The 26041-nt window shown below is 45.1% G+C and overlaps 1 protein-coding gene across 7 annotated transcripts in view; it reads left to right on the top strand.

The window, feature by feature from the left end:
- The window catches only part of SLC35D2 (solute carrier family 35 member D2), a 78754-nt gene that overhangs the window by 43287 nt on the left and 9426 nt on the right, over positions 1 to 26041 (top strand). Inside the window, exons 9-12 of one of the 7 annotated variants that reach the window (XM_064361536.1) lie at positions 362 to 429; positions 14159 to 14237; positions 16288 to 16370; positions 17006 to 17644. In XM_064361536.1, the coding sequence (XP_064217606.1) occupies positions 362 to 429; positions 14159 to 14237; positions 16288 to 16370; positions 17006 to 17105 (330 nt within the window). In that variant the 3' untranslated portion in view covers positions 17106 to 17644. Of the gene's footprint in view, positions 1 to 361; positions 430 to 14158; positions 14238 to 16287; positions 16371 to 17005; positions 17645 to 26041 lie in introns of those variants that run through there. The other 6 variants (XM_064361537.1, XM_064361538.1, XM_064361539.1 and 3 more) reach the window with 6 other exon arrangements.

Here is a 26041-nt window from a genome sequence, read left to right as displayed (position 1 = left end):
ATTTGGGACCACAAATTAAATTATCAAAGATGTATAAAGTCCGTAAATCAGCAATAATAGCGATCGGGATTTTGTGCTGGTCGTCTGCACAGCCCTAAACAATTTCATTTGGTCCTTATATCAACCTTTTGAGGAAGGCTTTCTTTTTAAAAATAATCTACATTCTGCAAAGTGAATCTGAGGTTCAGGGAATAAAATTAATTTGCCCAACATCACATAACTAGTATCACCTAGGATTTTTAGTATTATCTTTTCTGTTTGGGAAAATGGTTCCTGTATCAAAATGCAGTTTGGTAAAACCAATAAATTTAAACTGCGATGCAATTAACCTAATCATTAGTTTTTTTCTTTTTAATAATAGGCTACTGAATTCAACCAATGGAAGAATGTTCTGTTTATCCTACAGTTTCTCCTTTCCTGCTTTTTGGGGTAAGAAACCATAGATAAGTAGAAGCATTGGTCGACAGTATCTCTTGACAAGTCAGATCAAGACGTGCCTCTGTCTATTCTGTCAGAATCCCTTTGTGTTTCTCTGACTTTCTCTGGAAAGTCACCTCCCTGCAGCAAAGGAGGTGGCAGGACCCGGGATACCTGGAAACCCAGCCCCAAAGACCAGGAGCAAGCATAAAACTGTTGTTTCTGAAAGTCACGCTAATGTCCCCTTCTCCAAAATATGATGTTGCCTATTGATTTCTGAAAGTTTGTCTGAAATGAAGTCAGCTGACATTTCAAGTTCAATGCCGAGAGTTTTTTTTTTTTTTTTGAGACGGTGTTTCGCTCTTGTTACCCAGGCTGGAGCGCAATGGCGTGATCTCGGCTCAGCGCAACCTCCGCCTCCTGGGTTCAGGCAATTCTCCTGCCTCAGCCTCTTGAGTAGCTGGGACTACAGGCACGCGCCACCGTGCCCAGCTAATTTTTTGTATTTTTAGTAGAGACAGGGTTTCACCATATTGACCAGGATGGTCTCGATCTCTTAACCTCGTGATCCACCCGCCTCGGCCTCCCAAAGTGCTGGGATTACAGACGTGAGCCACCGCGCCCAGCCTGATTTTATTTTTTTTAAATAAAGAGATGGGGTCTCACTATGTTGCCCAGTCTGGACTCAAACTCCCGGGCTCAAGCAATCTTCCTGCCTTAGCCTCCTGGTTAGCTGGGACTACAGGCTCTTGCCACCATGACTGGCAGTAATACATTTTTGTCTTTGTCACTATGTCCTTAGTTTTTCAAGATCCCTTCTTCACGTAATTGTGTGGCTATGACAGCCATTTCCTATAGTGCTGTACCTGCTATAGTCAGGAAAATTTCTAAATAGAGACATCCAGGTTATTCTATTGTCCAACAGTTAGGCTTTTTTGTTCTTGAATTTTTTTTTTTTTTTTTTTGAGACAGAATCTTGCTCTGTTGCCAGGCGCCAGGCTGGAGTGCAGTGGCACAATCTCGGCTCACTGCAACCTCTGCCTCCCAGGTTCAAGCAATTCTGCCTCAGCCTCCCAAGTAGCTGGGACTACAGGCATACGCCACCATACGCAGCTAATTTTTGATTTTTTTGGTAGAGATGGGGTTTCACCATGTTGGCCAGGATGATCTCCCATCTCTTGACCTCGTGATCCACCTGCCTCAGCCTCCCAAAAAGCTGGGATTACAGGCATGAGCCACCGCGCCTGGCCAAAATTTTCTTTTTTTTTGAGTTGGAGTCTTGCTCTGTCACCCAGGTGAAGTGCAGTGGCGTGATCTTGGCTCACTGCAACCTCTGCCTCCTGGGTTCAAGTAATTCTCCTGCCTCAGCCTCCTGAGTAGCTGGGACTACAGGTACACACCACCACACTCAGCTAATTTTTTGTATTTTTAGTAGAGATGGGGTTTCACCATGTTAGCCAGAATGGTCTTGATCTCTTGACCTTGTGATCCACCAACCTCGACCTCCTAAAGTTCTGGGATTATAGATGTGAGCCACTGCGTCTGGCCCTGTTCTTGAAATTTTCTTTAGGTGTATCTTCTTGTTGAGAGGCCATATAGTTTGTGTCTATTTCAATCTTCTAAAGACTTGAAAATCCCTTTGCATAAATAGGTGATACATGCAACCAGGAAATCATTTAAAAGGTGCAAAAGAATAAATAGGGAGGCTGAGGTGGGTGAATAACCTGAGGTCAGAAGTTTGAGACTAGCCTGGCCAACTTGGCGAAACCCCATCTCTACTAAAAATACAAAAATTAGCTGGGCATGGTGATGCACACCTGTAGTCCTAGCTACTCGGGAGTCTGAGGCAGAAGAATCTCTTGAACCCAGGAGGTGGAGGTTGCAGCAAGCCAAGATCATGCCACTGGGCTCCAGCCTAGGTGACAGACGAGACTCCACCTCAAAAAAAAATAGGGAACACCAGCTCCCCTTCATTCTTCCCTCCCTCCAGCACTGTAGTTCCACCTGCCACACTTTTCATTCTGTGTAAATGAACTAAGACAACTCATGACCTCTTTGATCAACACTCTTTAATTCTCAAACTTGATTTCAATTGTAGTGATATAGTCACATGTAGTAAAAGCATTTGTATATGTCTTCCATTCATTAATTCTCTCTTTAGCTGTGTCTGATTTAATGTTTAACCTGATGATGGAGTTTTTGATTTTAACAATTTTATATTTTATTTGTAAAAGTTGCACAGTTTTTTTCCCAAATGTATCTGTTCATTCTGAATACTCTTTCACTGGTGATCCTTGTGACTGTGCCTTTTATTTCTGTTTTTTTTTTTTTTTTTTTTTTTTTTGAGGCAGAGTCTCGCTCTGTCACCCACGCTGGAGTGCAGTGGTGCGATCTCAGCTAACTGCAACCTTTGCCTCCAGGATTCAAGTGATTCTTCTGCCTCAGCCTCCCGAGTACGTGGGATTACAGGCTCCTGCCACCACACCTGGCTAATTTTTTGTATTTTTAGTAGAGATGGGGTTTCGCTATGTTGGCCAGGCTTGTCTTGAACTACTGACCTCAGGGGATCTGCCTGCCTCGGGCTCCCAAAGTGCTGGGATTACAGGCATGAGCCACCGTGCCTGGCCAGCTGTGCCTTTTATTTCTTTAAGTGTCACGCACAGCTATTCTATATTCTGTATCTGACAATCTTAGCATCTACAGCTCTTGAGAATTTAAGTATGTAGGTTTTTGTTTCAGGTGATGTTCACTGTGATCTACTTTCTTCTGTGTTTGGTGACCTGTGATTGTAGGATTTTGCTTAATTTTTTTCTTTTTTTTTTTGAGGGAGTCTCGCTCTGTTGCCCAGGCTGGAGTCCAGGGGCACAATCTTGGCTCACTGCAACCTCTGCCTTTTGAGTTCAACTGATTCTCCTGCCTCAGCATCCCGAGTAGCTGGGATTACAGGCTCCTGCCACCACACCTGGCTAATTTTTGTATTTTTAGTAGAGATGGAGTTTTGGCATGTTGGCCAGGGTGGTCTCGAACTTCTGACCTCAGGTGATCCTCCCCACTCAGCCTCCCAAAATGCAGGAATTACAGACATGAGCCACCGCACCCAGCCCATTTTGCTTAATCTCGATCAGTCCTTTGAGCTGCAATTGGGAATTTGAGAACAGTTTTCTATAGGGAAAAGTTACATCTGCTTCTGCTGATTGCTCCAGACCTTGGCCCCTTCAGGCCTTTTGAGAGCCTGGGCTCAGTATCCCCTCCTTTCCCTAGAGTTTGGCCCCAGGCCAAACTTCCCCCTCATTTGTGGAGAAATTGTCTTCCACAAAACTGGTCCCTGGTGCCAAAAAGCTTTGGGACTGCTGCCTTAGAGCACTTAGCCATTGTTGGAAGCATAAGTTTAGTCAAATACCTGTAGTTTTCCCAGTCGTTGACCGAGAACATTTAACCTTGAAAAAAAACATCTAAGCCATGCTTGTGAGTCACCCTTTGTCAAACCATCTCATATTTTTCTCTCTAATTGAAAAATAAGAAGTCAACCCATAGCACATAGACTTAGACCAGCACCTTTCCTTGGCTAAGCCCATATTCATCTGTGAACAGTAGAGCAAAGTTTCGGTCTTCTCCTGTCATTGTAAACTTGACGAGATATTGGGTTTTTTGGCTGATTTTTTGTTTTCAACATGCACTTTGCCGTTTAACCATTCCATGCAGGAAATCAAGAAGTGGACCCTCTGGGGTCAGCTGTCCTCAGTGGGTGAGGGCGGGCATCCTCGCTGTGAGCTGTCCCTCTCCAGGGCTGGCCCATGAGAGGCTTGACCCCATCTGTCTACAATGCCATACTTTTTCTTCCCCATTTAATAATGTGTTTCTTCAAAAACAAATGCCCTTTTGATAAGAATTATCAATATTTTATCAGTAGTCATTTTAGAAAATGGAAATTCATAAAGGTATAGTAATTATAAGTAAATCAGTAAAAATGATGAAATCATAACATTTCAGGTTTACTCAATTTTGATGAAACAAAGTGGATGTTAGTTTCCAAAGTGGGTCTTTTTTTTTTTAAGATGGAGTCTTACTCTTGTCACCCAGGCTGAAGTGCAGTGGTGCGATCTCTGCTCACTGTAACCTCCGCCTCCTGGGTTCAAGTGACTCTCCTGCCTCAGCCTCCCGAGTAGCTGGGATTATAGGCACCCGCCACTGTGCCTGGCTAATTTTTGTATTTTTAGTAGAGACAGGGTTTCACCACGTTGGTCAGGCTGGTCTTGAACTCCTGACCTCAGGTGATCCTCCTGCCTTGGCCTCCCAAAGTGCTGGGATTATAGGCATGAGGCATGGCACCCAGCCCCAAAGTGGGTCTTTTGAGGACACTAAGATCATGGCACCATTCCAGTCGTTAAGTGCCTGAATCCTGGAATGGAATGGCCTGGGTTTGAATCCCAGCTTTGCCACTTATTAGCTCTGGGTCCTTGGATAAGTTACTTAACCTTTCTGAGCCTCAATTTCCTTATCTTTAAAATGGGAACAACAAGTGAAAGTGCCTGATTCTTAGGGTGGGGTCATGTGGACTGAATGAGTTATGATGAAGAGTACTTAGAACAGCACTAGACTCATAGAACGTGTCCAATAAGAAATGCCGTTTTTGTTAATATTTCTGTTTCTCAGCCCAGCCTGTTGAGTTTGGCTGTCTTCTTTCCACTCCAGCTAGATTTAGGTCTACCTATTGCTCTTGGCTTTAACAGTTTTCCTTCTTTTACATGAACTTTACTTTTTTTTTTTTTTTTTTTGAGATAGAGTCTCTCTCTATCGCCTGGGCTGGAGTGCAGTGGCGTGATCTTGGCTCACTGCGATCTACGCCTCCTGGATTCCAGTGATTCTCCTGCCTCAGCCTCCCAAGTAGTTGGGATTTCAAAATGCATGTGCCACAATGTCCGGCTAATTTTTTATTATTGGTAGAGATGGAGTTTCACCATGTTGGCCAGGCTGGTCTTGAACTCCTGACCTCAGGTGATCTGCCTGCCTTGGCCTCCCGAAGTGCTGGGATTATAGGCGTGAGGCATCACATCCAGCCAACGTGAACTTTACCTTTAATGGTGAAGCTTTAAGTCTGAAACCGCGCTGCAAGGAAACGTCCATTTTGGCATGACGGCTTCAGAATCCTGCTTTCTTGCAGTTTCTCAGTCAGAGTACGCTAGGATCTGATCATCTGCGTCTCCATAGTAAGCCTCTCAGCATATGCTTGGTTTTGGGAACTGGTACTGGGCTCTCGAGCTCACTCAGCCTCTTACTTATTATCACCACATTCAGGTTTGCATTTCAGACTTGCATTTTTCAGCCAGCAAACCTGTATTCCGAGTTGAAAATATAATTAAAAAATTAAATTGCTTTGAAAGTTTTGTTAAGAAGTCGATAGAACGGCAAAAGGGCCAGTGCAAACCACAATCCTGAAAGATACTATAAACCAGCAGCCCCCAACATTTTTGGCACTAGGGGCCGGTTTCTTGGAAGACAATTTTTCCATGGATGGAGGATGGGTAAGGATGGTTTTGAGATGAAACTGTTCCACTTCAGATCATCAGGCATTAGATTTTCATATGGAGCACGCAACCTACATCCCTCAAATGCTCAGTTCACAATAGGCTTTGCGCTCCTACGAGAATCAAATGCCACCCCTGATCTGACAGGAGGCGGAGCTCAGGCAGTAATGGTTCCTAACTGGCTGTGGACTGCTACGGGTCTGCGGCCTGGGGCTTGGAGACCCCTGCTGTAAACCAAAAAGTGTCTGAGACAGGTCTCAATCCATTTAGAGGTTCATTTTTCCAAGGTTGAGGATGCACTTGGGGAAGAAGAGACACAAGTCACAGTAGGATCTGTGGCCTGTACTTTTTCCAAGGAGGGGTTTGAGGATTTCAATATTTAAAGGGCAAAGGGTGGCAGGGGGTGCAGGGAAAAAGAAAAAAAACGGAGGGAGGGTATGTTGGGAGGTGAGTGGTTACATTCTTACAAGACTTTGATTAGTGCTCACTGAATCCACATGTTACCTGTGAAAGGAGGGGTCGGGGAACAATTATTCATTTGCCTGGCTTTCAGCAAATCTACATTTTATATAAGATAAAAGCAAGCATAGAGGAGAAGAAGGCAATCATGCATTTGTCTTGGAGTGGGTGGAGGGAAGATTTCTAGTTCCATCCAGTACCCGTTTAAGATAAGCTATAAATTTACGTTATCAGCCGGGCATGGTGGCTCACGCCTGTAATCCCAGCACTTTGGGAGGTTGAGGTAGGCAGATCACTTGAGGCCAGGAGTTCAAGACCAGCCTGGCCAACATGGCAAAACCCTGTCTCTACTAAATATACAAAAATTAGCCAGGCGTGGTGGTGTGCACCTGTAGTCCAAGCTACTTGGGAGGCTGAGGCATGAGAATCTTTTGAACCCAGGAGGTGGAGGTTGCAGTGAGCTGAGATTGTGCCACTGCACTCCAGCCTGGGTGATATCGCAAGACTCTGTCTCAAGAAAAAAAAGAAAATCAGGATGAAATTCAGCAGAATTCTGTTTTAGGGCAAAGATTTTGGGACCTGCAAGGAATTTCCTTGTGAGCGATTTGTGAGGGAGGCCACCTGGGGAAATACGTGGCCGTCTTTCTTTGCAGCTATCTACTTAGGAACAAAATGGAAGGCAGTTTTTGTGTGACTCAGTTTCCAGACTTCTCCCTTTGGCATTGTGAGTCTGGGGTCCCGAGATTTAATTTTCCTTTCGCAACACTATTCTGAATGTCATAACCCCCAAAAATCTAAATTCCAAAAAGTATAATCCTGAAGGAATAAAATCTTAAATGTCAAAATCCTGAAAGCTGAATTCTGGGGAAGGGATTGTGTATTTGGTTGTATGCAGGATGATTACATCATGGTAGGTGGATGCAACTAAATAAGAAAATTACTTTGTTACTGTCTTCATTGGGAAACCAAGTGTGGTTTAAGGCGATGCATGTGGATGCCGGCTTGACAAGCAGAGGGAATCGTGGAGTTAATTTCAGGTATCAACGCGACTGGATTAAGGAATACCTGGAAACCTGGTGAAGCTTTATTTTAGGTGTATGTCTGTGGGTGGGTTTCCACAGGAGATTGGCACGTGAGTCTGAGTGGACCAGGTGGGGAGGATCTGCCCTCGTGGTTGGCAGGCACCAGCCAATTGGCCATGGGTGCAGAGAGATCAAATACAGAAGGCAAATCCATCCCTCTTTGAAATCTGGGACAGACTTTCTTCTGCTGCCTTGGACATCGGAATTCCCGGCTCACTGGCCTTGGGAATCTCAGGCTTCCACCAGCAGTGCGTGGTCAGGAGGGCTTTGGCCTTGGACTGAGAGTTACACCGAAGGCTTCTCTCATTCTGAGGCCTTTGGGCTTGGTCTAATCCACGCTACTGGCATCTCAGGGTTTCCAGCTTGCAGCTGGCCTGTCTTGGGACTTTTTAGCCTCCATAATTGTGGGAGCCGATTCCCCTGATAAATTCCCTCTCACATACCTGTGTATTCTATTGGTTCCATTCCTCTGGGGAACCTAATATAGATTCCTCTATTGAGGAAGCCAAATATCATTCCTTCTTACTGTATTCCTAACAACACAACAGAAGAGGTCCGTGAAAATGTTCCCTCACAAAAGGGCTGTGAAAGATAAAAGTTTAAAAGCTAGTTATTATTGGTGCTGCAAAAGCAGAACATGGCTTAATTGCAATGGCTGAGTAATAATGAAACTTGCAAATGGACAGCCTGTGCCTACAAAATCCGTAGCCCACAGCCACTCTCCAAGTACCAGTGCAGGAGTGTTTTGAAGATAATAGATGAGAAATGTAAGAAATCTAGGCCAGACACAGTGGCTCATGCCTGCAGCCCCAGTGCTTTGTTTGGGAGGCTGAGGTGGGAGCATCACTTGAGGCCAGGAGTTTGAGACCAGCCTGGGAAGCATATGAGAACTCATCTCTACAGAAAAAAGTTAGCCAAATGTGGTGGCGTGTTCTTGTGGTTCCAGCTACTCAGGAGGGTGAGGCAGGAGGATTGCTCTAGCCCAGGAGTTTGAGGCTGCAGTGAGTGACAGCCTGGGTGGCAGAGGGAGAGCCTGTCTGTAGAAAAAGTATATATGTCCAGGAGTGGTGGCTCATGTTTGTAACCCCAGAATTTTGGGAGGCCAAGGTGGGTGGATTGCCTGAGCTCAGGAGTTCGCAACCAGCCTGGGCAACATGGTGAAACCCCATCTCTACTAAAAAAATACAAAAAATCAGCTGTGGTGGCGTGTGCCTGTAGTCCCAGCTACTTGGGAGGCTGAGGCAAGAGAATTGCTTGAACCCGGGAGGCAGAGGTTGCAGTGAGCCAAGATTGAGCCACTGCACTCCAGCCTGGGCAACAAAGCATAAATCTCTCCTGCCAAATCATTCAATCCTGTAGAATTTCTGCCCCTTAAAAGTCATAAATAATGTTTTGTTTTGTTTTTTTGAGATGGAGTCTCATTCTGTTGCCCAGGCTGGAGTGCAGTGGTGTGATTTTTCTCACTGCAACCTCCTCCTCTTGGGTTCAAGTGATTCTCCTGCCTCAGCCTCCAGAGTAGCTGAGATTATAGGTGTGCGCCACCACGCCCAGCTAATTTTTGTATTTTTAGTAGAGATGGGGTTTCACCATGTTGGCCAGGCTGGCCTCGAGATCTGCCTGCCTCGGCCTCCCAAAGTGCTGGGATTAGAGGCATGAGCCACCGCGCCCGGCCTAATTTGCTTTTGCGTTATGGTGAAGGACTCAGTGCTGGGAAATGGTCCTGTGTGTAACCATGGGTTTGGAAATGGAACATGTGGTGGAATTTGCTTCAGGAATTAAAACTGGATTCAGGGAGCTAAAATAATTTAATGCAATCAATGGTAAAATATAGACTGGAATTTAAGTTGATAAACTAGATTTTTAAGAAAGTTAGGTCTGCAGATCTTTTTAGCCTTGCTAAGAAATTACAGGTTCCGGTTTATTCCTGTCAGGGCGGCACCAACACCCGGGGGTCCTGAGAGAAGTCATCTAATCTGTACCTGCCCCAGGAGCAGGCCCTTTGATCCCACAGAAGAAGTAATATATGTCTTAATTGAAACAGAAAACAGTCAAATTTTCCATACTCACAGTAAAAGAAAGTTATAATTTTTAAATCTTCAACTTGTACGACTGTAGATACACTGTACAAGAGAAAACAAAATGTTGCTTCTTGCTGGGTACAGGAATGACGATTGCAAAGAGCACCCGCGTTCCCGTCATCCCCCGACGAGGTAGATCTCAGTGGAAAACCCATGCTCCGAAAGATGTACCGTATTTATCCCATGACCTGGTGCATCTCGGGCGCTCAATGAGTTCTTGGGGTAGGAGTGAGTTCTTCCCAGAGATGGTGAGGATGAGGTTCCTTGGGATTCTTTGAAATCTGGAATTATAAGAGAATGAGGTGCTTGGGTGCCATGGTGGTTGGTGGAAGGAATGTAAAAGTAGTAGACTGTGAATATTTGAACATCCGTGTTGAGTTTCTGTATATGTTGAGGCAGGGAACGATAATCAGTAACGAGATGTAAACTAGGTCATTTGAGTTCTGTTTGTGACTGCCACAGTGTTGGGTAAGTCAGTTTTTTTTGTGCTGTTTTTAGAGCAGGAAGAAGCCTTTGAGCAGAGGTTCTGGTCCAGCACTTTCTACTCAGGCACCTCCACCCTTGGGGCCCTAGAAGCAGAACAGTCGTCTGGCCTATGTTGCTTGAATAAATGTGCATCAGATGTATGTGCTGTTATGTTTCAAATGTACACAGATGATAGCGTGACTTCGAAATACAGAGTGGGCTGGGCGCTGTGGCTCACACCTGTAATTCCAGTACTTTGGGTGGCCGAGCCCAGGAGGTGGAGGCTGGCTCATCTGAGCCCAGTGAGTTGTGATTGTGCCACTGCACTCCAACCTGAGTGACAGAGTGAGACCCTGTCTAAAAATATGTAGGATGGAAAAAAGGTAACTAAGAATTTTAAATACCTTTGCATTTTATTAATTAAATTTTATTAATCCACAGATGGTGAAGTCAAAACTAGTCATATGGAGGTTGACATTTTCAGTGTTAAAAGTGGTGTGGTTTCCCTTGTACTGAGTTAACGAAGATTCTTTTAATTCAGAGTCTGGTTTTGGCCAAAGCACTGTACAAGTATTTTTTTTGCATAAAAATGTAATATGCTACTACTTTGAGCCCAGTGGTTCTATATTTGGCCTCTCTGGGGACATCTAGTGGGTATATTAAGAAGTGCAAGCTGGAAGTGGTGGCTAATGCCTCTAATCCCAGCACTTTGGGAAGCTGGTCGGGGAGGATTGCTTGAGCACCGGAGTTCCAGACCAGCCTGGGTAAGATAGCAAGACTCTGTATCTAGAAAAAATTTAAAATTTAGCCAGGTTTAGTGATGTGTACCTGTAGTCCCGGCTACTTGAGAGGCTGAGGTGGGAGGATTGCTTGATCCTGGGAGATGGAGGCTACAGTGAGCCATGATCACACCACTGCACTCCAGCCTGGGCTAAAGAGTGAGACCTTGTCTTAAAAATTAAAAAAAAGGAAAGAAAGAAAAGAGAAGTGCGGTCTTTCTGTCTAGTCGTCATCGGTTGCTAAGGAGGATGACTGTTCATTGAGGCTCACTCCAGAATGATAGTGAGGGGTCTCCATCCCCTGGCTCAGCCTGACTGGTGAGTGATGTCCTAGTCACCCACAATCATGACAGATGGGTGCTGGCATCTTAGATCCGTGATGTCTTCTGATCCTAAATGCAGGCTGAGGTGGTTTTTTTTAAGATGGAGCCGGGTGTGATGGCATGCATCTATAGTCCTAGCTACTTGGAAGACAGGTGGCAGGATCGCTTGAACCCAGGAGTTCAAGTCTAGCCTGGGTAATACAGCCAGACCTCGTCAAGGGATGAGGTCCCCCTCGCCACTTTTTGGCGGGAAAAAAAATGTAGGATGGAGAAAATGTTGCATGATTGGAACCCTGGAGTTGGAATTTTAAAGCAAAAGTGGAAATAAAAAACATTCATGCTGTCCTTGGCTTAAGGCTGCACTGGTGCATAGGCGCCTGCGGGAAGCTGCTCTCTGCCCCGGTGTTGGGCTGGGCCCTGCGCTGTGCTCTTGCTGCTGTGCAGCCCTCTCCTCTGATCCGGGTCTGAGCGCCTCGGGGCAGGCGCTGTGGATGGTTCCCTCCCATGGCCAGGGCCTGGCAGAACAGGCGCCTAGTGGCATCAGTTTGAGTTTTAACTTTTTTTCATTTTATGTGGGAATCTAAATGAATGTTGGATTTTTAAAAATTATGACAATTTGAGAAACTTAGATTTTCTTAAGCCTTAAAGTTCAACTTACAAATATCTTTCTTTTTCTTTCATTTTTTTTTTTTTCCCCCAAGATGGAGTTTCACTCTTTTTGCCCAGACTGGAGTGCAATGGTGCAATCCAGGTGGAGGTCACTGCAACCTCCACTTCCCAGGTTCAAGTGATTCTCCTGCCTCAGCCTCCCGAGTAGCTGGGATTACAGGCATGGCCACCATGCCCGGCTAATTTTTTGTATTTTTAGTAGAGATGGGTTTCTCCATGTTGGTCAGGCTGGTCTTGAACTCCCAACCTCAGGTGATCAGCCCACCTTGGCCTCCCAGAGTGCTGACATTACGGGCGTGAGCCAATGCACTTGCCCAGCCAAAGCTAACAATTTTTCTATAAAATAATATTTACTTTCATTATTTGATAAATGGCTTATTAACTCAAGTTTAACTGATTAAAATCCCTAAACAATGTACTGTAAATCAGTTTCATTTGCAACTCAGTGAATTGAAAGAATTTAAGCATTTTAAATTGCTTTAACAAATGGGAGCTTCCTATTTTTTCTTCAGCATTTCCAACCCCTGAGGTCACCTAGCAACGCTAGTAGATTGCTTTCTGTACTTAAACAACTCTTTGAAATCTAATAAACCAAATTTGGAAATGGGGTAAATCAGTTTCTTAAAAACATTCAATTCTAAAAGAGCTGTAACACTCCTTTATTTTCTTAATAAACTTCCTTCCACTTAAAAAAATAAATAAATAAAAACATTCAAATCCTGGATGCAGACTTTGACGCTCTTCTTTCAAATTACTAATACCAATTACTATTTCAAATTAGGACCACTTGTTTTAATTACCTTAATAACTAAGGCACATAGTATTCCAAAGATGACAAAATTTAAGTTTGAAATTAAATTTATTCTTCAACCTGTAAAGCTTGATATTCTAATTTTTTCCCTCTGCCTCCTCTGGTAATAAGCACACTCAGGCCAACAGAGGTTGTTGTGTTGAAGTTTCATGACTCTGATCTCCACCAGAGATTTGAGCCTAGGGCCAAGACTGGGTGTTACATTCTAGCAGGATTCTAGAATTAAATAAATTCTGTGCTTACCCAAGTGCAGGTGCACTGAGCCCTTTCCTAGAGTTGAGTTCACTTCTCTCTGTCAATGGGGGATCCAAACTTCTGCCTTTGACCTGGGATTGATTGATTGATTGATTGATTGAGTGAGTGAGTGAATGAGACTGAGTCTCGCTCTGTTGCCCAGGCTGGAGTGCAGTGACACAATGTCAGCTCACTGCAGCCTCCGCCTCCCAGGTTCAAGTGATTCTCCTGCCCCATCCTCCTCAGTAGCTGAGGTTAGAGGTGTGCCACCAAACCCGGCTAATTTTTTTATTTTTAGTAGAAACGAGGTTTCTCCTTGTTGGTCAGGCTGGTCTCGAACTCCTGACCTCGGGTGATTCACCCACCGCTGCCTTCTAAAGTGCTGGGATTACAGGCGTGAGCCACCAGCCCAACCTGAGCTGGGATTTAGCTTTCAAATCTCAGACATCTTGTGCTCTCCCTGTACATTCCATATTTCCTTCTCAGCCGGTTGGTAATCCCTTTCATCATCGGATCTGAGCTGCAGCTTAGGTGAGGTTGCAGCTAATGTCCATCAATACTTAACTGGAATTAGCTCACTTTACCTGACTGGATTCGGCATTCTTTTCCTGTGTATGTGTTTTCTTGACTGGTGCATGTTCATAGGCTATAGTCATTTTATTGGCAAGTAAGTGTCAATACCTACTGTCATGTTAAGTGCCTGAGTTAACTTCGGTGACAGATACAGGAGCATTATCCACACGTGGAATCTGTTTCTATTTCAATCTCCCCTGTCCGAAGGCAGCAATCGCTCAGCTGATTTTCTCTTCCATCACCGCTCTGGCTGCAGGTCAGAATCACCTGAGGACCTTTCATATGGTGCCCGGTCAGGGCCCCACCTCAAACCATGTGAAGCAGAGCCTCTGTCAAGGCATCGTTGTGTGTTGAAAGTGCAGCAGGTGATTCAGACACACAGAGGATTAAAAACCCCAGTCCTCAACTTTATTTAACATGCTGTGAAACGAGAGATTTCAGGTCATTAAACAAACCTTGTTCTCCTTACCCCCATGTTGTGGAAACATTCATGGGAAACGTACAGAGAAAATGAGAAGGATACCTTACGTAGGAGGCGTAGCTAATTCACAGCTGGACTATTTTCCCGTCATAAGACCAATAGCAAGGTATCTTAAGGTGTGGGTTACACAGCCTTTATGATATGTGTTTCTTCTTTTTTTTTTTGCTTAAAGTGCTCATGTGGGGGTCAGTGCTGACCGTAAGTATTTATTATGACCCAGCGTAGTGAGGTGCTCACTCTGGTGTCTGCTTCCTTGCTGCAGTTTCCTACTGATGTACTCCACGGTCCTGTGCAGCTATTACAATTCGGCCCTGACGACAGCAGTGGTTGGAGCTATCAAGGTGAGTGGATGGAGCCATGGAAGGAACAACTGAGTCAAGGAATGGACTGTGAATCCAAATTTTCTGTTGGAGGCCGGGTGTGATGTTGGTGGTGGTGGTGGTGTAAGAACAGGAGCTGTGACCTTTTCAGGTGGACCTGTGTGATCCTGTCTTACTTCTTTTGTTTTTTTTTGAGAAAGAGTCTTATTCTGTCACCCAGGATGGAGTGCCGTGGCATGATCTTGGCTCACTGCAACCTCTGCCTCCCGGGTTCAAGCAGTTCTCCTGCCTAAGCCTCCTGAGTAGCTGGGATCACAGGTGTCTGCCACCACACCTTGCTAATTTTTTTTATATTTTTAGTAGAGACAAGGTTTCACCATGTTGGCCAGGCTGGTCTCGAACTCCTGACCTCAAGTGATCCATCTGCCTCAGCCTCCCAAGGTGCTGGGATTACAGGCATGAGCCACTGCTCCCAGCCCCATCTTACTTCTTCTAATCGATTGCATAGAACAGAGGGACAGATTGCTAATTTATAAAGGAGAGACCAATGATAATTTTTGAAGTCAGGGGTGGCTTGGAGGGGATGGGTCTGGGAAAATGAAATAAAAAGCTAAAAAAAAAAAAAACCAACCAATCCAGCTATCAATGATCAGTAAGGTACCTTGTGAACCACAATATGGTTTTCTGGGAGAATCTGCCCACTAAGAAGTAGGGCCCTTGTGGAGAACCATTTTCCATGTAGGTGTGCACTGTGTTATGAGGCATGAACCTGTGGGTTGGTGTGTGGGTGTTTGCATGTGTGGATGCATCTGAATACACACACACACACACACACACACACACACACGTGAATGAATAGGGGGAGACATGTTCTGGATTCTATTTCATACTTGCTTTGTTTTTCTATTCACATGAAGTCCTAGAATGCGTGAAAACACTGCCTGCTTCAAGAATTCACCTGTCCCCTGACTACCCAGAGGTCTCCTAGAATGCAGTGGGCAGAGCACAGCCTGACATTTAACAACTGTCTCTACTCAGTTCAAATTTAGGGTCAAGATAATTAACTCACTCCTTGGCCCTGGTGTGCTCACAGACTGCAGTGCAGTGTGGGAGCTCAGGGTTGAAACAAAAAAAGAAAAACAAATCTGGCACAGTGGCTCACGCCTGTAATCCCAGCACTTAGAGAGGCCAAGGCTGGTGGACCACCTGAGGTCAGGAGTTCAAGACCAGCCTGGCCAACATGGTGAAACACCATCTCTACTAAAAATACAAAAATGAGCCAGGTGTGGTGGCAGGCACCCTGTAGTCCCAGCTACTTGGGAGGCTGAGGCAGGAGAATCGGTTGAACCTGGGAGGCGGAGGTTGCAGTGAGCTGAGATCACACCACTGTACTCCAGCCTGGGCAACAGAGTGAGACTCTGTCTCGAAAAAAAAAAAGAAAATCCAAAAACCCAATGATGGTAAAGAAGTAGGACCTGGCAAGCAGATGACAGCCCCACTCTGCCTCTTTTGCCTGCATGCCAACTGGAACAGGGGAGACAATAACACAATTTTCTGTTGTTATTATACCATGATTTACTTTATTTATTAAGCCCCATATTTAATGGCTTATTAATTAATTTATTTATCAATTTTTCTGAGGCAGGGTCTTGCTGTGTTGCCCAGGCTGGACTACAGTGGCATGTAGCTCTCTGCAGCCTTGACCTCCTGGGCTCAAGCAGTCCTCCCACTTCAGTCCCTGTGGAGTAGCTGGGATTGCAGGCGTGTGCCAGCATTCCCGGCTACTTAAAAATTTTTTCTGTAGAGATGGGATCTCACTGTGTTGCCCAGGCTGGTCTTAAACGCCTCTGCTCAAGTGATCCTTCCACTTTGGCCTCCCAAAGTGTTGGGATTACAGGCGTGAGCCATCATTCCTGGACTGTAATGGTGTTTATTTTGTTCAACCCCTTGTGAATATCCCTCCGTACAAGCCTCTATGCAAAGTAACTACAATGTCTAGTTTCAGGTTTTACCACACGTTTTCCCCTAAATATTTTACTTTGAAAATGACGAATCCTCTGTTTTTCTGCAGAATGTATCTGTTGCCTACATCGGGATGTTGATTGGTGGAGACTACATTTTCTCTCTGTTAAACTTTGTAGGGTTAAATATTTGGTGAGTGGGAATTTTTAATGGACTCACTTTGGGAAAACGAGAATCTTAAACAGTTTGATTAATATGTAATAAGCACAAGAGCCTAGAGAAATCTTTCATGTTAAGCCAGGAGGTGTTTTGACATTCTAATTTCTAAGCTAATTTTAGTTAGATCGCTGGGTTCATCCTCATGCGGATCCATGGGGACACGTGTGGTGACAATTCGAGGGGCTGGGATGGAATTTAACTCACCTGTCTTCCTCACAGAAGGCCCCTGCATCCTCTGCCCTCCTCCTAGAAGTGGGGTGTCTTACCTTTGTGCCCACTAGGCTTGGCATGCAGGGGGTGTGGACTAAGCCAGCTTTGGAAGGCATCTGGGGTCTCAGCAGTGGGATGGGGTCTCAGCAGCTATTTAAGGCTAAGGGTATGTAGTTTGTTCAGTAAAAACCATGTGCTTATTTTCTCTCTGAGGTTCTGCATTAGATTTGATGACTGTTTTTCTGCCTCCAAAGGCTTGTAAATAAGATGGGAAATTCTCATCAAGCAATGTGCAAAGTTGAGGATATTGGAATAATTCCCTCTGCATGAAGCGGGCTGTATTGATAAAAATGTGAAATTCCCAGTCACTTACTTTCACTTTTTTTCCCTCCTTTCAGCATGGCAGGGGGCTTGAGATATTCTTTTTTAACACTGAGCAGCCAGTTAAAACCTAAACCTGTGGATGAAGAAAACATCCATTTGGATTTGAAGAGCTAGAGTCTGCAGCAGGGTGTAGATTGACTTGTGACTGGGGTCTGGGGGTTATTCCCACTAGGAATATGAAGCCGCAGGTTTCAGATTCGGGACATCCACCCCCGGGGCAAGCGAGAACATCTGCAAAATGCAAAGAACTACCTCATACGCCCGCACCATGAGCCACTGGCAGCCCTGAGAAATGTACCTGGGCCGCACCTTACCAGTAGAAAGCAAAGCTTTTCAAAAGAAGCCACTGGGACTCGGTAGGTGGAGCCCCAGGTGCTCTTCTGGGGACGGATGGCGACTTCGTGGCATCTCCGTGTCATGAGCTGGGGAGGAGGTTGATGTAATGGTGACTCTTTTCTGATTAGCACCTTGGCCATGATTTATAAGGTCCCAGCCACAACAAAGGGCCAATTGTTTCAGTTTAAACAGACATGTCTTTATTTTAATAAAATTAGTCAGTTGACTGCCAGTAAAGTTATTTGTTAGCTTTGATGAAAGCTATGTTGGTATCTTTTCCTAATCATCAAAGAAAAATAAAAAATTATTTCTGGGTATGTCTCATGCTGTGATATTACTGGAGGCAGAAAATAGTGTCCATCATTCACAATGTAGCAGAATATGTCACTTTGAAGGGATAATTCCAAACTCTTTTATGACTTGAGGCTGCGGAAAGCTACAAAGTAACTCAATGGGGAAAAAAAAAACTCAGGCTTTATCCTGTTAGCATTTTGTTGGTTTGTTTGTTTTTTTGGAGACAGAGTCTCCCTCTATCCCCCAGGCTGGAGTGCAGTGGTGTGATCTCTGCTCACTGCAACCTCTGCCTCCCGGGCTCAAAATACTTTCATGCCTCAGCCTCTTGAGTAGCTGGGATTACAGGCACCTGCTACCACACCTGGCTAATTTTTGTATTTTTAGTAGAGACGGGGTTTGGCCGTCACGTTGGCCAGGCTGCTCTCAAACTCCTGACCTCAGGCGATCTGCCCACCTCGGCCTCCTGAAGTGCTGGGATTATAGGTGTGAGCCACCACCTCGAGCCTCTGGAGTAACGGGGACGACAGGCTCACCTACCTGGCTGTGTTTTTAAGCGCTCACCTGTTTTGTTTCTCCTCATCTCCCTCCAGGTTCATTCAGGAGCTTTAACCAAAGGTGCATTTCCTCACAGGCTCGCCTACCCCCAACCTCTGGTGTATGGGAAGGAGGCCCGAATAGGTAGGGTGCATTTACCCTCTCTGTGTGGAAATGGGTGTCCCCACTGGAATTGGAGTGCAGGGTAGAGCCCCAGTCTGGAAGTCAGGAGCCAGATTAACTAGGCTTGTCTCTGCTATTAAGCTCGGGAGACCTTTCCCAAGTCACTTTGCCCATCGTGGCCTTCAGTATTTTAATCTATAAAATTAAACTAGATCCCTAAATCCCTGCGAGCTGCAGCTTTCTAAGTTTCAAGAAGCTGAGTCAGATCTGGAGCAGGACAGCACAAGAAGGAATCATTGTGTGGATGTGTTGTTTCAATCTACTCAAAAAAATGGATTTTGTGGCTGGGTGCAGTGGCTCATGCCTATAATCCCAGCACTTTGGGAGGCTGAGGTGGGAGAATCACTTGAGGCCAGCCTGGGCAACGTGGTGAAACACCATCTCTATAAAAAAAAAAAAAAAATTAGCCAGGCATGGTGGCACACACCTCTGATCCCAGCTACTGGGAAGGCTGAGGTGGGAGGATGGACTGAGCCTGGGAGGTGGAGGCTGCAGTGAGCCAAGATCATGCCACTGCACTCCAGCCTCGGTGACAGTGTGAGACCCTGTCTCAAATTTTTTAAAAAAGCTGTGGTAAAATACACAACAAAATTTGCCAATCTAACCATTTTAAGTGTATACAGTCCAGTAGTAGTGAGCATACTCACTGTGCAACGCACCTCCAGAACTTTTTCGTTTTGCAAAACTGAAACGCTGTACCCATGAAACAAAGACTCCTCATTTCCCCATCCCCCCAGCCCCAACAACCCCCGATCTACTCTCTGTCTTTGTGAGTTTGACTATTCGAGATACCTTATCTAAGTACAATCATAGTATTTGTGTTTTTGCAACAGGTTTATTCACTTAGCATCATGTCACCAAGGCTCGTCCATGCTGTATATGAGCGTGTCCCTCCTTAGGTCTGAATATGGGGTGTGGATTTGTCACATTCTGTTTATCTGGCCATCTGCTGATGGCCACTCAGCTTGCTTCCACCATTTGGCTATTATGAATAATGCTGCTATTAATATCGGTGTACAATATGTCTTCAAGACTCTGGTTTCAATTTTTTTAGATATACGCCTTGAAGTGGAATTGCTGGATCCTACAGTAATTCTATTTTTAATTTTTTGAGGAGCTGCTATGCTGTTTTCCGTAGTAGCTGCAGCATCTACATTCCTACAATCAAGGATTCCAATTTCTCCACATCCTTAGTAACATTTGTTATTTTCTGTTTCATTTTTACTTGTAGCCATCGTAATGGATGTTTTCAAAAATAATTTATTTTTATTTTATTTTGTCTTTAGAGATAGAGGTCTCACCATGTTGCCCAGGCTGGTCTGCAACTCCTGGGCACAAGTGATCCTCCTGCCTCAGCCTCTGGAGTAGCTGAGACTACTGGCTCAGCTGCCTGGTTGTGTTTTGGCTTTGATTTGTATTTCCCTAATTAATCGATTAGTGGTGTTGAGCATTTTAAAATGTCCTTGTTGGCCATTTGTTTATCTTCTTAAATAAATGTCTGTTCAAGTCCATTGCCCATTTCTTAATGAAGTTGTTTGTTTTACTGTTGTTGAGTTTAGGAGTTCTTTACTGTTTCAGTATGCTTTTGAATTTATTTTATTATTATTATTTTTGAGACAGGGTCTTACTCTGTCTCCCAGGCTGTAGTGCAGTTGCATGATCTCGGTTCACTGCAGTCTCCACCTCCCAGGCTCAGGCGATCCTCCCACCTCAGCCTCCAGAGGAGCTGGGACCACTACTAAAAAATTTGCCTGGCTAATTTTAAATATCTTTTTTGTAGAGATGGAGTCTTGCCCTGTTGCCCAGGCTGGTCTTGAACTCCCAAACTCAAGTGATCCTCCCACTTTGGCCTCCTAAAGTGTAGGAATTACAGGCGTGAGCCACTGTGCCTGGTCTTCAATGTGCTTTTAAGAAGCTTCTGGAGGGCTGGGCATGACAAACATGGCAAGATTCTATGTCTACAAAAAATATATAATAAGATAAAATAATTAAAACTTCTGGAGTGTGAACTTGGAGCTCTCAAACTTCTTCTTTTTTTCTTTTTTTTGAAACAAGGTCTTTGTTGCCCAGGCTGGAGTGCAGTGGCATGATCTCAGCTCTCTGCAACCTCCACCTACCAGGTTTAAGTGATTCTCATGTTTAGCCCCCCAAGTAGCTGGGATCATAGGGGTGCACTACCATGCCTGGCTAATTTTTTATTTTTAGTAGAGATGGGGCTTCATCATTTGGCCAGGTTGGTCTTGAACTCCTGGCCTCAGGTGGTCCACCCACCTCGGCCTCCCAAAGTGCTGGGATTACAGGCTTGAGCCACCACACCCGGCCATCCAAACTTTGTTAACTACTTCCTGCTGCATCAACAGCTACTTCCCGTTGAATCCCAGAGATCAGAGATGCTAAGCAAAACAAACACAAACTAATTTTTTCTTTCTTCCAATTTTTTTTTTAACATTTAATTTTTATTCTTGAAATTCTTAAAGGAAGATGTTTGTGTTTTAAGACTTTTACTACTGCTTCCATGTGTGGCCAGCAGAGGGCACCCTAAGAGCAGCCCAGCAGCCCCAGTAGCTGGGTTGAAAGTGGCAAAGTTTGCTGTACTGCTAAAGAACTTGGGAAGGGAGGAGGAAGGTTGAAGGAAGCTCCAATCAGGCTTTTGAACTAAGGTTAGGTCAGGGTGCTGGAGGTGGAGAAGTGGTATGGAAAGGCTCTGCAAACCCCATCGAGGCTGAATTAAAAATGTAGGCCCAGTGACCGAGGTCTCCAGATTTAATTTTTCCTAGTTAAAAACATTGTACAAACCACTAGTGGAGGGTCAAAAAAATTATTTAATTTTCTTGATATTTTGCACACTTCTTGCCATGGTACTACAGATAACAGTTACATCAGTTGTGAAATTGGACTACTTCTTGCTGTTTTAATACTTTTTCTATATATTAAGTATATATATCTCAAGCATAGGAGCTTTTTGACAGCTGAGGTTGATAATATAATACAATAGGACCTAGTTTAGAGAAGAGTTAATGTATTTTTTTGTTAGGTAAGGTACATTTGTTAATAATTTCAAAGTCTTTAGGTCTGGCAAGGTAGCTCATGCCTGTAATCCCAGCATTTCGGGAGGCTAAGGCAGGTGGATCACCTGAGGTCAGGAGTCTAAAGCCTGGCCAACATGGTGAAACCCCATCTCTGCTAAAAATACAAAAATTAGCTGGGCGTGGTGGTGGGCACCTGTAATCCCATACTCCAGAGTCTGAGGCAGGAGAATGGCTGCAACCTGGAAGGCGGAGGTTGCAGTGAGTTGAGATTGTGCCACTGCACTGCAGCCTGGGTGACAGAGTGAGACTCTGTCTCAAAAAAAAAAAAAAAAAAAAGTCGGCCGGGTACAATGGCTCACGCCTGTAATCCCAGCACTTTGGGAGGCCAAGGCGGGCGGATCAGCTGAGGTCGGGAGTTCAAGACCAGCCTGACCAACATGGAAAAACCCCGCTGCACATACAAAAGCTTAGCTGGGCATGGGGGCAAATGCCTGTAATCTTAGCTACTTGGGAGGATGAGGCAGGAGAATCACTTGAACCTGGGAGGCGGAGATTGCGGTGAGTCAAGATTGCACCACTGCACTCCAGCCTGGGCGACAAGAGCAAAACTTCTCTCAACAAAAAGAGAAAAAAAGTCTTTAGTTGCTTTTTTCCTTCTGTGCTCTCACTTGCACTTTTAGGGCTTGGTGACTTGCACCTGTGAGTTGTCACTACTTTCTGTGAAAGGTCATGTGTTGTTGTGCACGCTTTCTGTGTGCTGGGACCTACCTGACCAGCAGCTGCTGCTGCTGCTCTGTGGGAGCTTTCAGGAAACAGCACCTAGCAGGTCAAAATCTCCATGCATGTTCGTCTCTGCCATCAGATACTTATGGAGAAGGAAAGCATGCCCCTTGAGGATGAAGCCGGAAAACTCCAAGCCATTGCTGGAGACTTCGAGGATCAGGAAACACCATCCCAGCTCTGACCTCCACTCCAGGTTGAAGTTGTCACCAGGATAAACCCTGAAGCTTTTGTCTGCAATCTGTGGTCCCTACACCAGAAGCGGCATTGCTAATTTGGGGCATCTTAGAAATGCAGCCTCTCGGGGTACATTCACTGAATCAGAACCTGCATTTATCCCCGGGGATTTGAGAAGCACCAGCCACCCCAAGCTGTTGGTCTAGACCATCCCCCCGCACCTTTTTTTATTTGAGATAGAGTCACGCTCTGTTGCACAGACTGGAGTGCAGTGGCTTGATCTCGGCTCATTGCAACCTCTGACTTCTAGGTTCAAGGGATTCTCCTGCCTCAGCCTCCTGAGTAGCTGGGATTACAGGCATGTGCCACCATGCCTGGCTAATTTTTGTATTTTTAGTAGAGATGGGGTTTCACCATGTTAGCCGGGCTGGTCTTGAACTCCTGACCTCATATGATCCACCTGCCTCAGCCTGCTAAAGTGCTGGGATTACAGGTGTGAGCCACTGCGCCTGGCCTGGACAATTCTTTAAGTATTAGGGGCTCTTAACTCGAGGTTCATGGACAAGATTTAGTGAGCTGGTGCACACAGCTGAGGAAAGAATACATCTGGATTTTCCCTGACCTCTAACCAACATTTAGCATTTCTTTTTTTTTTTTTTTTTTTTGAGACGGAGTTTCGCTCTCGTTACCCAGGTTGGAGTGCAATGGCGCGATCTCGGCTCACCGCAACCTCCGCCTCCTGGGTTCAGGCAATTCTCCTGTCTCAGCCTCCTGAGTAGCTGGGATTACAGGCGCGTGCCACCATGCCCAGCTAATTTTTTGTATTTTTATTAGAGATGGGGTTTCACCATGTTGACCAGGATGGTCTCGATCTCTTGACCTCGTGATCCACCCGCCTCGGCCTCCCAAAGTGCTGGGATTACAGGCTTGAGCCGCAGTGCCCGGCCAGCATTTCTTTCTATTTGAATGTAGGTGAAATCACAGTAGTATTAGCTGTACCTGTGACTTTGTTACCAACAGAATTTAAGATATTTTCATATCACATTACGGGTTTTACAGAAGAACCATTTATACCCTACTTGTCATTTACTAGTTGTTAGACTCTCCATTAGTTCTTGTTATTTAATATGTTCATAAAGAGGCATGTTTTTAGTACCTCATAATTCTATGCATTTAACTTTGTACATTTAGAAACGTTATTCAAAGAAGGAGGCCATAACTAGACTGCCAATGTGGTCCATGGCATGAAAAAATAAAAAGGACATAGCCAGGTGCAGTGGCTCACACCTGTAAACCCAGCACTTTGGGAGGGCGAAGCAGAAAGACCCCTTGAGTCCAGGAGTTCAAGACCAGCCCTGGCAACATAGAGAGACTTCATTTCTACCAAAAAAAAAAAAAAAAAAAAAAAAAAAAAAAATTAGCCAGGCATGGTGGTGTGCACCTGTGGTCCCAGCTACTTGGGAGGCTGAAGGGGGAGGATCGCTTGAGTCTGGGAGTTCAAGGCTGCAGTGAGCTATGATCACGTCGCTGCACTCCAGCCTGGGTGACAGAGTGAGACCCTGTCTCAAAAAAAGGACCCCTGCCTTAGAGGGATAGAGCAAATTCTAAATTCATACGTTCTCTCAGGAAGTTGTTCCGCTTTTGGCCTTAATACTAGAGGTTTGCTCTGCTCCTTGAATAGGTGTAGATGAAGCCAAGCGTGTGTTAAGCATCTGCCACCTGGTGGGGTCACCCTCCAGCCTGAAGCTTAATGGGGAGAGAGAAAGACAGAGAGAGAGAGAGAGAGAGAGAGAGAGAGAGAGAGAGAGAGGAGATGGGATAGGGTAGCTAGGCTTCACTGTCATCTCCTCCTTTTCCAAAGGTCAAATGAGAGATGTGGATCCCCAACTGTGCCGTGGCACGGAGCCTTATTCTTCAGACTCTGTGACTACTTACCTGGAGCGTAATGTTAAAAGTCTATGAAGTTCAGGCACAGTGGCTCATATCTATAATCTTAGCATTTTGGGAGGCCAAGGCAGGAGGATCGCTTGAGCCAGGAGTTTGAGACCAGCCTGGGCAACACAGTGGGATCTTATCTCTACAAAAAAGTACAAAAATTAGCCAGGTATGGTAGCACATGCCTGTGGTCCCAGCTACTTAGGAGGCTGAGGTGGGAGGATAGCTTGACCTTGGGAGGTTGAGGCTGCAGCGAGCCATGATTGCAATGAACCATGATTGCACCACTGCACTTCAGCCTGGGTGACAGAGTTAAGACCTTGTTTTAAAAAAAAAAAGTCAGCTGGGCACGGTGGCGCATGCCTGTAATCCAAGCACTTTGGAAGCCAAGGCGGGCGGATCTCCTGAGGTCAGGAGTTCAAGACCAGCTTGACCAACATGGTGAAACCCCGTCTTAAAAAAAAAAAAAAGTCTATGTCAGATGGCAATGTGAGGAGTCCTGTGGACTACTCTTCTGTGAAACAAGCAAAGCTGGCAAAAACTATAAAAAGAAAAGTAATTGAAGTAGCCAGACATTATAAGGGCAAATGAGGAAACACTGATTCATGTTAAACCTACGAACACTTGGTGACAGAAATAGGAGGCTGTGGCATTTGAAACTTGGCCCCGCCCCTTTCTTTTCTTTCTCCCAGTTCCACTTGCTGGAAACTCTGCCTCGGGTGGGCATAGCCAAAAAGGGGTCATTCTCTTCTCGGTTCTGAATCAAAGGTTACTGGATCCAACTGGGAGGAGGAGGCCACCAGAATTTCTCATCCTGTCTAAGTTGAAGATGTGCTTTTTAAAAAATTTAATTTAATGTAATTCTAAATTCTGGGATACATGTGCAGGAAATACAAGTTTGTTATGGAGGTAAATGTGTGCCATGGTGGTTGGCTACACCTATCAACATCACCTAGGTATTAAGCCCCACATGCATTAGCTATTTATCCTGATGCTCTCCTTCCCCCCACCCCCCGACAGACCACAGTATGTGACGTTCCCCTCCCTGTGTCCATGTATTCTCACTATCCATCTCCCACTTAAAGGTGAAAACATGTAGTGTTTGGTTTTCTGTTCGTATGTTAGTTTGCTGAAGATAATGGCTTCTATCTCCATCCATGTCCCTGCAATGGACATGATCTTGTTCCTTTTAATGGCTGCATAGTATTCCATGGTGTCTATGTACTATGTTTTCTTTATCCAGTCTATCATTGATGGGCATTTGGGTTGATTCCATGCCTTTGCTATTGTGAATAGTGCTGCAAGAAACATACACATGCATGTATCTTTATTTTTAAAAATCTTTTTTTGAAGACAGAGTCTGGCTCTGTTGCCCAGGCTGGAGTGCAGTGGCATGATCTCAGCTCACTGCAACCACTGCCTCCTGGGCTCAAGTGATCTGCCCTCCTCAGCCTCCTAAGACCTGTGGTCTCAGCTACTCAGGAGGCTGAGGAGGGCACACACCACTATGCCTGGCTAATTTTTGTATTTTTAGTAGAGATGAGATCTTGCTATGTTGCCTAGGCTGGCCTCAAGTGATCCTTCTGACTTGGCCTCCCAAAGTGCTGTGATTACAGATGTGAGCCACCATGCCCAGCCAGAGATGCTCAATTCCTGGTGAGTGCATCTGAGGGACTAGGGCCCTCTCTACCAAACCCTTATCCTTAAGATGTAGGCTCTACCTGAAGTGCAGCAGGCCACAAATACTGGGGTTCCAGTTACCCTTGCCCCAACTCACTTGGA

This window comes from Aotus nancymaae, unplaced genomic scaffold, assembly GCF_030222135.1.
Source record: "Aotus nancymaae isolate 86718 unplaced genomic scaffold, 86718_ANA_hifiasm-v0.15.2.pri h1tg000041l, whole genome shotgun sequence".
NCBI lineage: Eukaryota > Metazoa > Chordata > Mammalia > Primates > Aotidae > Aotus > Aotus nancymaae.
This window is presented reverse-complemented; position numbering and strand designations above follow the sequence as displayed.